This window comes from Pteronotus mesoamericanus, unplaced genomic scaffold, assembly GCF_021234165.1.
Source record: "Pteronotus mesoamericanus isolate MK-2021 breed Mesoamerican mustached bat unplaced genomic scaffold, CSHL_Meso_final scaffold_174, whole genome shotgun sequence".
NCBI classification, from domain to species: Eukaryota; Metazoa; Chordata; class Mammalia; order Chiroptera; family Mormoopidae; genus Pteronotus; species Pteronotus mesoamericanus.
This window is the reverse complement of record NW_026555309.1, coordinates 45,159,019-45,171,355: the sequence shown is the minus strand read 5'-3', so window position 1 is coordinate 45,171,355 and position 12,337 is coordinate 45,159,019. Positions and strand designations below refer to the sequence as shown.

At 63.7% G+C, this 12,337-nt stretch overlaps 1 protein-coding gene across 9 annotated transcripts in view; it reads left to right on the top strand.

The window, feature by feature from the left end:
* PTK2 (protein tyrosine kinase 2) overlaps nucleotides 1–12,337 on the top strand; it is a 146,220-nt gene that overhangs the window by 129,972 nt on the left and 3,911 nt on the right. For all 9 annotated transcript variants that reach the window (XM_054590539.1, XM_054590540.1, XM_054590541.1 and 6 more), the window contains 4 exons: nucleotides 637–768; nucleotides 7,703–7,765; nucleotides 10,549–10,588; nucleotides 10,903–11,009. In XM_054590539.1, coding sequence (XP_054446514.1) covers nucleotides 637–768; nucleotides 7,703–7,765; nucleotides 10,549–10,588; nucleotides 10,903–11,009 — 342 coding nt within the window. The remainder of the gene's footprint in view (nucleotides 1–636; nucleotides 769–7,702; nucleotides 7,766–10,548; nucleotides 10,589–10,902; nucleotides 11,010–12,337) is intronic.

The window sequence follows — 12,337 nt, the reverse complement described above, 5'->3', positions numbered from 1 at the left end:
CGAAGTTTCGCGCTGGAGGTTTCTCGCTGGACCACGCTTCACTGCGGGTGGGCCGGCTGAAGTTGATAGCGATCCAATGAGGACATTGAGAACAACCCATGTTAAACCATGTGGGAGACGGCCGACATACTCAAAAACTTCCAAATCAGTGAAGTGGTGAAAGTGAAAAATGTGTCTTAAAATTTATGGAAAAAACCATATGAACTTTCTGGCCAGCCCAATACCACAGGAAGGAGAGACGCCCCGCCGCTGGCCCACGCGTGGGGAAGGGAAGCGCTGCACTGGCGGAGTCAGCGTGTGCCTGGGCCCTGGCCAGCGCCACGTGTCCGTCTCCCACGTGGGTCTCCTGTTGCCTCTCCCCCACCCTCCTTCCCCTGGTTAGCAGGGCTAGCGACCCCCTCTTAGCACATGCGCGTGGCTCTTCCGTAACACGCCGCCCCGCCTGTGGCAGCCAGCAGAGCGACAGCATCCTTTGTCAAGGTGCCTGGCACATGTCGACTTGCAGCCTCCAGAAAAGTGCTCCTGGAGGCAGGGAAGCCCTGTTTTCTTGCTAGATTGCTAAATTTTTTGCAAAGGCAGAGAAAAGGGGGCGCACCCCAAGGAGACCTGCGAGCAGCCGTGCCATTTCCCCCCCAGGACCCCACCGCACTGGACCTGCGAGGGATCGGGCAGGCGCTGCCGCCCCACCTGATGGAGGAGCGGCTGATCCGGCAGCAGCAGGAGATGGAGGAGGACCAGCGCTGGCTGGAGAAGGAGGAGAGGTTTCTGGTAATCGCAGTTTGGAAACGTTCTCCCGCCCTTGGGCCCAGCGGGGGTCTGTTGGAAGAGCTCGCCTCTTCCGAGCGAGGAGCCAGCTTTGCATCTGGTTCCGACCCCGGCAGCCGTGGGGCGCGTGCTGTGCTCGCACGCATGCTTCAGGGTGCGTGTCTGAGGTGTTCGTGGCGGCTCGCGGGCCCGGAGCCGGGAGCGTCTCTGTGGTCTCAGTGTTGCCGCCATGGTCACCGGTGTGGGCCCACACGCGGATGCCCCACCCGCACGGTGGGGGTGGCTGCGGCTCCTCGCCCTGTGCCCACGTGTGTCAGGGTTGTGGGTGGGACAAGTCCTTCTCGGCACCTCTTGTTGGCACCCCTCAGAAGTCCCCTGGGGACAGGGAGGAAGCGGTGAGACGGAGCCCTCTCCATGTGTCACTTGACACAGGCCCTTCAGAGTCACGGCCCCCCTGCCAAGCCCTCCTGCGCCCTCGGCCTCCTCCGCACCCGTCCCCCCCGCCCCCGCCCAGGGAGTGCAGCCGTCCGTCCGCAGCCGCTGGCAGAGGGGCGCGGCGGGCGGGGCGGGGCTCCTGCTGCTCCCACGGCACCTGGAGCAGCAACCGCCCCACTGTGGTCAGGCGCTGCCCCCTGAGCCGCCCATTGTCTCCGGGGGACAGTCAGTAGCTCGTGGTATGACAGCGGTTTCAGACTGGCCCGCGGAGCCCACCAGCCTGGCATCCCGGCTGCGCCCTCTGGATGTGGCTCTCATTTGAGCTCCAGCTTCACGTGTACAAAGCCCCTGCCCACTGGTTTCCTCGGGGAAGGCCCGGGCCTCGCAGCAGGCGGCCTGGGACTGACCTCGGCGGCCAGCCAGCCTCGCGCTTCTGTGCCTGAGGAGGGAGCTCTTTCTCACCTTTCTTCTTTTCTTTTCTCTTTCTTCTTTGAGGCCTGCAAACCTCGCACTGCACACCCAGGTAACTGCCGGACAGGCGTGAGGCACACGCGCTGGGCGCGTGCCCTCGCTGCAGTTCAGCAGCCCAGGTGCTGCATGCGTAGCATTGCTGCCTGCCAACCTCTGTCCTGTATGTTTCTCATGTGTTAAGTCACTCAGCCTTCACAGCCACCCCACACCCTTTATCCCAAACTCTGGGGGTTCTGTAGGCGTCAGAATTCAACATTTTTTATTTCAGGAAGTTAACGTAACGTGGCACGCGTGCCGTGTATTACGGAATGTTTCCTGAGCATCCCAGATGCTAAAAGCGCTCATGTTCCGACAGCAGAGCGCAAATATCCACGTTGGAGGGTACAACAACAGATCTCACACCAGATCAGGTCTTGCCATGACACGAGTTTGCTTCAAATGTAACAAAATGAAAACCACGCTTCAGTGCTTTTCAGATTTTGGAAACAAGGGTATAAGAAGACGTCACAGTCTGTCCGTTTATTATCCTCATTTTAGAGATGCGGAAATAGGCCGGGGTCCCGCAGCTGGTGTGGCAGATCCGGAGGTCAGCCCGGCTGCCCTGCCCTGGGGTCCACGGCCCTGACCGCTCGGCCGTCGCCTTGCGTGTGTGCGGGAGGCCACCTTGCGAAGGTGGCACCAGCTGCGCCACCAGGTCTGCTCCACCCACCCTCCCTGCCCCTCCTGCCCCGTGTGCAGCGATGGTGATTCTGCGAGTGTCTCACTCTTGGAACAGAAGCTCCGCCCTGACAGGGCTCTAACCCAGTGAGTTCAGTTAAAGCTTCTTTCGGATAATGAGCCAGGCTTCAAAACATGGTCACGATTTCCTGAGCGGTTCACGTGGGCACCAGGTCGGTTCTGAGAGTGCCCTGCCCTACATTTTCCACCTCCTTGCCCAGACGGCCTCGGTCCCCACATCGATTTGTGCTTTAAAGAGTAAGTGTTCCAAACACTCTGAACCACGTGTGATCGCCTTCGAACAAAGGGTTCCCTAAGCGTGTGGAAGCGGCACCATGACGAGGCTGTGACCAGGGCCTGCCAGCGCCTGGGGGTCGGGTGGGTGGCAAGTCCAGATACTGTGGGAGCCAAGGCTTCCAGACGGAGGAGGATTTGCCAGGCAGCCAGGCTCAGGAAATAGGTTCTGGGCAAAGGGCCCAGGGTGTGTGATGTCGGATCAGGAGACTTCGCAGAGCACCCCCACTCGACGAGACCCGAGCTTGCTGGTGGGGGAGCGATGTCGCTTGCTCTGAGCACAAGGCTGCGGCGGCCCTCCCCTGCAGGCCGCCCGGCGGCCGGGCTCTCTTGAACAGAGCTGCTGTGTGTGCAGCAGACGCATGGGCGAAGTGTGCAGGGCGGCGAGTTCTGAGAAACGCAGAGGTCCACGTGGACTGTGCTCCGCGCACAGGGCACTTCCGTTGCCCCGAATAGCTCCGAAGTTGTGTTCCAAACCCACGGAGAAGCCGCGTAAGATACCCGCCCTGGGTCCGAACAGATGCCACACTGTCTGCAGGAAGCCCGGGGCGGCGGCGTTGGTGTGCCTGCCTCCCGGCTCAGAGGCGGGGCCCCCGCGGGAGCTTCTCCCGGCGTGCCTGTCTCTCCCGAGGGGCTCCCGTGCCCTCTGTCAGCGCAGGCCTACTGCCCTGCCCGCCGCTGCCCGGCGGGTAGGGCTCCCTGCCCCCGGCAGGGCCGCGTCTCGCTTTCGGCGCGCTTCCTAGTGTGCGTTCTCTGTGTGCGAGTGCAGTGGGGGTTTAGGAATTTGTCTTGTTTTTTCCAATATTTATCACATGAAATCTTTCTGAGCTATTTCCTTAAGAGTTTCTGATTACGCAGTTGTCACTCTTTGTAAGCATTTCCTGTCTTCATTTCTGTATTTGTTAGATACCTTGCATTTCTCTCCTGAAGCATCTCTTGCCAACTTTGGTATTAAATAGGTCCTTGCTTGCTTTTCCTGTAAAAGATACCGTCTATACCAGTTTTCTCCACAAAGTGTAATCCGGTATAACGTTGCCTGTACACTTTAAATACGTGATGTTTTCTTTTTTTGAAGGAAACTGCGCCGTTTCGCGTGAGTGTTCTGTTGGGTTGGCGCAGGCCCTGCATCCCAGCAGGGAGCCCCCTCAGCCGTGATCTGTCGTCCGGGTGGCCTACGCTGTGTGTGGCATGTCGTTGGGATTTAGAACTGAGGTTCCTAAGTGAGGGCAGTTTGTGCATCAGCTTCAGGGCCGGCACAGCACTGGTTTCCCGAAAAGGGCCGCGTGGTCGCTGGCCCCCCCGCCAGTTTGGGTCCTCGTTGCGCAGGTGTGGTGGGCGGCGGGCTGAGAGCCGCTGCCGGAGGGCGGGCTGCGGTGAGCCGCGGCGTTTGTCCTGCCACGCTGCAGCGAGGGCTCTCTGGTCCTGCCGCTCCCTGACACAGGCTCTGCATTGCTGCCACGGGGCAGCCTGCCCAGGCTCCTTCCTGGGCCCCTTCTTTCTTCCTGTCCTCCTCAGGCAGTGAGGGCTGAGCGCAAGAGGGAGGGGCAGCGCACAGGCCAGCGGGGACGTCGCACAGGTGCCGCGCCGCTGCGTGGGGGGCCGGCCCCAGAAGAGCGCCCCAGGGAGAGGCTTGCCGCCTGCAAGGGCCCTGTGCAAGCTGTGGAGGAGGCAGGCGCGCCTGAGGACTGTGGGCAGCCATGGGGGCCAGGGCACAGGGAACGACGGGGACAGGCCACCCGGGCCCCCTAGGCAATGACAGACGAGGGAGGGAGGGCAGCCAGGGGCATGGAGGAGGTGGGCTGCACCTGGCCCCCAGGGAGCCCCCCATTCTGACTCCCTTTTTGGGAGCTTTTGGGACTTGAGTAGCCGTGCGGGCGCTGTTGTTAGCAGAAGCTCCTGCCTCTCACCGAGCCCCGTGTGGTGAGCCGGGCCCCTCGTGCTTACCTGCCTGGGAGCTCAGAGTGGCAGCGTGGTGGCAGGCTGCTCGTGGCCCGGGGAGAGGCTCCTCGCCCACGGGCCGGGGCCTGGCAACTCCGAGCGGACCCCATCTATTCCGAGGACGGGCTCTCCTGTTGGGTGCCACTCACAGCAGCTTTGTCCCTTACTTTTATTCCTGTGCGCACAGCAGTTTTCCAACGTGGCACTGTGCTCACAAAGACAAGGCTTGAAATGTGAAATGAGAGAGGCCCGGCCACATAAAGCCTGCGTTGTGTCCTGAGACAGGGAGTGAGTATCGGAGCCGCCCCCCGGCCCAGCACCTGGACAGCCCGCCTGGGGTCGGCTCTGCCCCGCCTCTGCTTCAGGGCCAGGCCGCGGCCGGCCTGCGGGTCGCTGTGTCCTAGGGCCGCGAGCGGTGCCGCGGCAGAGCGGAGCGGGCGCGCCCGCTCATGGGAGCCTGTCCGCGGCGGCGGCTCCGCAGTCCCAGGAGCTGGCCGGGGCCTGCTGCCCCCAACAGCAGAGTGGGCACCGGTCCCGCTACGGGCGCGCCCCGCACCCACGTGACCGGACGGCAGCGACCCTGCACAGGACGCGTCTCAGGACGTGCCTCGCACACAGGGGCCCACGTTGTGGTCAGTTGACGGAAGTTCTCACGGCCACGGAGGGCCCGGGCTCAGGACAGCGGTCCCCCGGCAGCGTGGAGGCCGGGGTCGGCTCGGCGGGGCCGGCAGGCCTGCCAGCTTATTTTGACCTGGGTCATGTCCTAGGCGGGAGCACACGTATACGAAAATGGGTGGAGCCTTCCACTGACAATTGCACACTTTTCCGTGCACATTATACCTCAGTAAAGAATATCAGGTGTCCCTGAGGGGGAAGCAACCGGGTCGGCGGATGGTCTGTGACCAACCCGCAGGGGCTGGGACTGTAAATGGCCTCACTTTGTCTCGCCTGCGACTGTCCTCATTCAGAGCTGCCGCCGTGCCCCCGTCACGGCAGAGCCACCTCTGTCTGGCTGCAGCCGTCTGGCTCTCGTCCTCTGACCTCAGTGCAGGCAGCGGCCGCGCTGTGAGGGCGAGGCCCAGGCACTCCCAGGACCAGGGGGCCTTCCTGTGGACAGGCCGTTCCCGTTTAAAACTGCAGCCCTGCCTTTGGAAAAGCGTAAGGGCGGGAATTGCCGTGCACGAAGAAGTGAAAGGAAGTCGTTTCATGTGACTTACAGGGTAAGAAAAACAGGCACTGCACGTGCGTACACGAAGCACAGCTCCTCACTCCAAGCAGACAGTGAGCCTGAGCTGCTCCCGCTGAGGTGGAGAGGTTACCACGGCCCCCCGGCATGCGGAGGCGCTCGCGAAGCATGTGTGAGCTGGCCGCGCACACGGTGCTGCCTCGGACAGACGGCTCCGCCTGTCCGCGCACCGGGGGCCGCCCTTGGCTGATGCGCCCCTTCAGCGCGGCACTGAGCCAAGCCCCACGGGGTCCGTGTCCTGGGCGAGGGGGTGGGTGGGGCGCGGATGGTCCATGCACAACAAGTCCTGGAGGGCGTCTTTCCCCGCCTGTCCACCCGTCCTTGCTGCCCAGGTCATGGGAATCCTGTGGGAGACAGGCCGCCCTAGCTTCTGCCCTCGGGGCTGAGCGCCGGTGAGAAGAAACAGAAGCGTTCTAGTTGGGGGCCGGGGGTGGCGCGCACCGCAGCCCCCAGTGATGTGTGCGCTGAGCCGGCCGGGCTCCCACGACAGCCCAGGGCGAGCGGGGCCGGGGCGCGGGCGCTGGTGAAGAGGCTCGTGCCCTCTGGGCAGGCCCCTGCGCCGCCATGAGCCACCGGGCAGCTTTGACCCAGAGCTTCCCCAGCGCGGGACCTCGGACTCAGTCCCGGGGAGGCGACTGGGGCTTCAGTGAGACTGGTGCGCAGGCGCGTCCCCCTCGGCCTGTTCGCACGGGTGGAGATTGGAAAAGGACCCAGATGGTCAACGAACAGTCGATGTGCTTATTTTGTTCAACACTGCACATGGCAGTCACTTAGCAACGTGCCGACGTTAACTCACTTGCTCCTCCTAACGAACGAGCCTGGGCCGAGGGTCCTGTTCATGCCCCAGTCAGAGCTGGGGAGGCGGGGGCCCGGGTCACACTGCCCTCGGGGGCGGGGCCTGGCCGAGCCGGTGGCCTGGTGCTGGTCGTGGCGACATCTGTGCTGTGGTCTGTGGTGTGGCCTCGTAACACTGTTCTTCCCTGTCCCACTGCGTGCCGCTCCGTGAAGCTCGGGCGTCCGGTGATGTGGTTTCCCTCTTGGCACGTGCATGTTCAAAGGACGAGCAGGGCAGGGCCTCCTCCTTCGTCAGCCCAGCTGGTGCCGTGACCGTGTCCTGGGAGCTGGCCGCGGTCTGGGGGAGAGGTGCGCAGGCGCATCCGACAGCAGGGCGCCCCTGTCCGGGCGGGGGGCCGTCCCTGGGTGCTCTCAGGGCTCCCTGGGTGTCGGGGCCCGGGCGGGGGGCCGTCCCTGGGTGCTCTCAGGGCTCCCTGGGTGTCGGGGCCCGGGCGGGGGGCCGTCCCTGGGTGCTCTCAGGGCTCCCTGGGTGTCGGGGCCCGGGCGGGGGGCCGTCCCTGGGTGCTCTCAGGGCTCCCTGGGTGTCGGGGCGGTGCAGTCAGCGTGGCGGGTGGCCCGGCGCCCCAGAGGCGCGGAACTGCCTCCTTTATTCTGGGACTAGTGAAACCCACGTGCTCTTACTGCTGTCACCTCCAGGTGTCTCTGTTTGGTTTCTGGGTCCTGGATGCCCTGTGGAGGGGTCTTGTGACTGGACCACGGCCACTTCGGCTGGAGAGCCAGGTGCAGGCGGCCGTCTGCTGCCCCGCCGTCCAGGGCGGGGGCTCTCGGTGGGGAGGCCGCCTGCGGCTGGGCTGAGAGGCGAGGCGCAGGGCTCCCAGGCCATTCGCTGAGCGCGTGGGGCTTGGTGGGTTTATCACCTCCAGGTTTTGAGAAACTTGCTGAAACTGGGACTTTCCAGCTCTTCTTAGAAGACAACTGTGCTATAAAATGAAGGAACTTAATAACTGAGACTGATACCGCCTGGTTTTGTTTTCACTTCAGAAACCTGACGTGCGGCTCTCGCGAGGCAGCGTGGACCGGGAGGACGGGAGCCTCCAGGGCCCGGTAAGCAGCGCCGAGTCCTCGCTGGGCTCGGGCGCCGTGTCCGTGTCCGTGTCCCGCGCGCCGGCGTGGTGCTGTGGGACGCTCCCGCCGCCCCGGGAGGCAGGGCCCGGCCAGCCCCCGCCGCGTTCTCACTCAGACACAGGCCCCACCGCCGGCGCCGTCTTCTCCCCGGCGGCTCGGCACGGCCCTGAAGAAGTGCGTACGCAGGTCGGTTGCCGGGGCGCATCTGCTGAGTGTGCATGCGCACTGCGTGAGTGTGAAAGCTTCCACAGTGAGGTTTCGCTCCCTCTGCGTGTTGTCAGGGGAAATGCCGAACATTTTCTTTCAAGAGCTCATTTATGATTACTCCAAATATATGTAAAACCTGCAAGAACTCTTCCCCCGTCTTGTGGGGAGAGCAGTTGGAATTATTTTGTTAGGTTTTCCGTCAGCAGGTGCCTGGTTAAAGTGAACACAGGTTTCTTCAACACTTGAGGGGGTCCCGGTGAAAAAGGGACTTCGCGCCAGGCGTGTGGAGATAAATGTGCCCCCTTGTGAGGCTCCTGGCCGGCGGCAGACCACTGGCTTATACATCCAGACGCACGTGTGGGTGCACACAAGCCTGTCATTGCTCAGCTCCCAGACGTGCAGACGTGCCACCAGCAGCTCTCCCCATCTGAGTGTGGGCACCCTGCCGCCCCTGCAGCCCGGCCCCCAGGACGCGTGCTCGGGGCCAGCGTGCTGGGGCCGCGTACTCTGCAGGCCGGAACCGAGCTTGCGGGCACCGGGTTATCGGCCAGCAGGCATCGCCACGCACACCTCCTTCCTTCCGAGTGACGAGCAGTCTGTCCTAAATTGTAGGGAAAAGCAAGCCTCAGCGAGACGAAAAATCCCCTCCCTGGGACCTGCTACTGAGAACGAGGCTGATAGGGACGTGCGCTGAGAAGCGAGCACGCCGCCTGCGCTAGCAGGGGCCCGTGGCCACGTGTGGCAGGCATGTGGCGTGAATGAGTAACTGAGTGACTCGCCCCAGGTGAAAGGAAGACTCAGAAACACTTCGTGAAGCTGACAACGCAGGAAGGGCCCGCTTGGTGATCCTCAGCGTCTGCCGCGCACCAGGCGCCGCGACAGCAGGGGCCCAGCGCCCCGAGAGCCGGTGCTCACGCTGCGGGGCACTGTGCGAGGGCGCCCGTAGGCACCTCGCTGAGGCCCACAAGGCTGTCAGCGCCCCAGTCACGGCCGTGTTGTCGCCAGCTGCTCCCTACAAACGGGTCGACTGTAGCTTGTGGAAAACGCACCCAACGTTGTCCGCCGCAGAGCCCGATGCCTCCTCACTCCTCGCTCGAGGCGTGTGGTGTAGGTGGGGCTGCGCCTGGCGCGGCTGAGCCGCACCCCGTGGCCACACCTGCTTTTTCCCTTCTGTCCTTTGCTGAAGACAGCCCTGGGTTCCACCCACCTCGGCAGCTCCCCAACAGAATGCCTTTGAGAAGGTGCCTCGGTTTCCCGGATAGAGCAGTGGGTTGTGATTCGGCCTCAGCCAGTTGACCGCACTAACGACTGGTGGACCTTGATCCCGTCAGTTTGCATAAAGAGTAAAAACTATTTGGATTTTCAAAATAACACACGGGGTGACAGCATGTTTATTTGGTCACAACCACCTCGTATTAAGCGGTGCTAGTGTCAGTTTACAAATGGGAGAAGGGACGCCCCAGACAGCCACGCGACCCTACGAGACCAGCAGCAAGGCACGCGGCCGGCCGGAGCCCACGCATGCACGCACCTGCCCGCCCCCAGGGCGCCGCCGTGGGGCTGCCTGGCACAGGCCTTCTCAGGCACTGCTGGGTCCATCCAGAGTGTTCCAGCTCACGGAGCTTTCCTGTTACCTGAGGATCAACCGAAAATCCTTTTTGTTTCACACCTTATGTAGAATGTGTGTTTTAGCGCCTGGGTCCGTCAGCACAGCACAGCCTCACCTGCTCCTAAGGTCCGGGCCGCATTGCCCACAGTCCTGCCCCCTGCCCCCTGCCCCCTGCCCCCTGCCCCCTGCCCCCTGCCCCCTGCCCTGCGGTGGCGCTGGCCTCCCAGGCCTTCTCTCCTTCTGGGTTCCTCCGCAGCTTCCCCACCTCAGGCCTGCCCAGAGGCTGCGTGGCCTTTCTACGGGAAACCGCGTTCTTTTGGCCCCACCCCCCAATCTCCTCCTCCACTGGGCGCAGCTGCATCGTACCCTCGCCATCTGTTGCTTATTGCTTCTCCCGGCACCGCTGTGGGTGCAGGCAGGGCGGGCTCACGCCATGCCCGGGATAAGGCAGCCCCTGACAGCTGGCCGGGGAGGGCAGGCCAACGGTGCATGCACCCCAGGCTGGCTGGCGAGGGCGCCTCACTCCGCACGCCGGCCAGCTCAGAAGGCTCCCCGGCTCCACGGTCGGGACCGCTGGCCGGGGGCCCCTTGTAAGGAGGGGCCTTGAGAGCGGGCACACTTTGAAATATGTGTGGACATGTGTACGTATAAACCAGTTCATCGTTTTAAAATAAGCAGGGAAGTCTTGTTCACAAGTAGAATGAGCTCTAAAAATGTTTCTTTTCATCGAACTAGCCTAGGGTAGGGTGTCTATGCGAGATGCCGGCAGCTTGCCTGCTGCTGCCCTGGTCCTGGTGGGGCTGCCTTCTCCGCCTGTCCTGAGGGCGGGGGTGCAGGGCGGCCGGCTGGGCTTCTCAGATGTGCTGGGGGCGGGGAGGGGCACGGGGTTCTGCGGTGTGCCCCTGCTGTGCGAGCTGAGCACTCACTGCACCTTCTCTTCCCGCAGGCTGGAAACCAGCACATCTATCAGCCTGTGGGGAAACCAGGTAAACAAAGAAAGAAACTGTGTATCAGGAAGTTTGTGTAACTTGGAGAGAGCAGGTTTTAAGTGGATAAGTCTCTTAGCTTGGGACACCACCTGGGTTGTTAACATGGCTCCCCCCACAAGCTCAGCGAGCATGGTGTTTCCCGGCGCCGGGAGGCTGACAGGTGGACTTGCTGTGTAAGGCGCCTCAGCGGCCGCCTGCCCCCACCCCGAGGGTCTGCTGGGCCTGTGGGAACTGTGCGTATGTTTGGGGCGGGGGGCTCACTCACTCTGGAGGAAGGCGCGTCACCTAACGAGACTCGTTCCCTTCTCCAGATCCTGCAGCTCCGCCAAAGAAGCCACCGCGCCCCGGAGCCCCCGGCCACCTGGGCAGCCTCGCCAGCCTCAGCAGCCCTGGGGACAGCTACAACGAGGGCGTGAAGGTGGGCACGGGGCCTGTCCAGGGGGCCATCCGAGCTGCAGGCGGGACCGCAGGGTGGCATCGGCGGGTTCTGACCCATCTGAGGGCCGGGAGCAAGCTTTACTGGAGATCTTTCCTGTTTTGCTCTCATACGGCGGATTCTAGGGCCTCAGTCAGCCCCTAGCTTTCTAAACACACCCTCACCGAAGCAGGTAGAACGTTCCCTGGGAATAAAGGCCTCGGGTGGCTCCTGGTTTTAAACACTAGCGAAACCAGGAGGCTGGGGTGCATGAGACCCTCCGTAGGCCTGGTCTTCTGGTCTCGAGTCAGGGTGCCCGCACGGAAACGTCCCTCGCGCTCCACGCCGGGCCACGGCCGCGTTTGTGGGAGCTGTGCTGAGCCGCCTGCCCGCCCCGGTGGCGTGCGTGGGGCTCGCCGGGACCTAGGGGAGGCCACGGCTGTGCCCCTGGAGGAGGTGGCCTCCACGGCCGCCCCCTCTTCCGACCCAACACACTGTTTGCATTCCGTTACCTCTGCGGTCGGGGAGGGGTCGGCTTCAGCGGCAATTTTCCTTCAGCGGCCGGCGCCCGAGCAGCTGACACCAGCAGCCTGCACCGGGCCTCGGGCCCTCCCTGGGCCTCGTGCTGGCGGCGCTCCTCTCTCTCCCGCTTTCCCACGTGCAGCCCGGTCTCACAGAGGGTGAGGGCCCCTCCGAGGCCCTGCCTGCCAGCCACTGAGCCCGCGTTGCGCCATTGCCCCGCTGACCGGGCGTGGCTCCCAGGGTGGGAGCCGGCGCCTTGCCCCCCCAGGAGGGAGGGAGTGCGGGGGAGAGAAGGCGCCGGCTCCAGAACCAGCCTGTGTCAGCCCACAGCCGGGGGCGGCCTGCGGTGCCATCAGGGACCCGGGGCCTGGTCCTGGGGCTCTGTCCGGCGGCAGGGGCCCCGCTGCCCGGGCCTCCCGGCCGCCCTGCGGCCCCGCAGTGGGTATCCTCGGGAGGAGCCACGCAGGACACGACCCTGCCGGTGGGGGTTCTTGGTATGAACTCAAGGAGGAGAGTGGGATTAGGTGAGGGAGCTGCTTCAGTTTCCTGAGCCACAAGAGCACACATTCAAAATGGCTTGTGTTCCAGTGGAAAGCCAACGTCAGAAGTAGATCAGACGCCTCCGTAGAGCGGCGAGCAGTGTGCATTTTCCCAGTGGGACTAACGCGAATGAGCCGACTGGGAAGCCCCCAGAGGCGGGAGGTGAAGCAGGCGGGCGTCTGCGTGGGGCAGGACGCTGACCTGGGCGTTCGCAGGGAGGCCTCAGCCCGGGAAGTGTGGAGCGCGCGGCTCTGTCTGCTGCCCGTGCT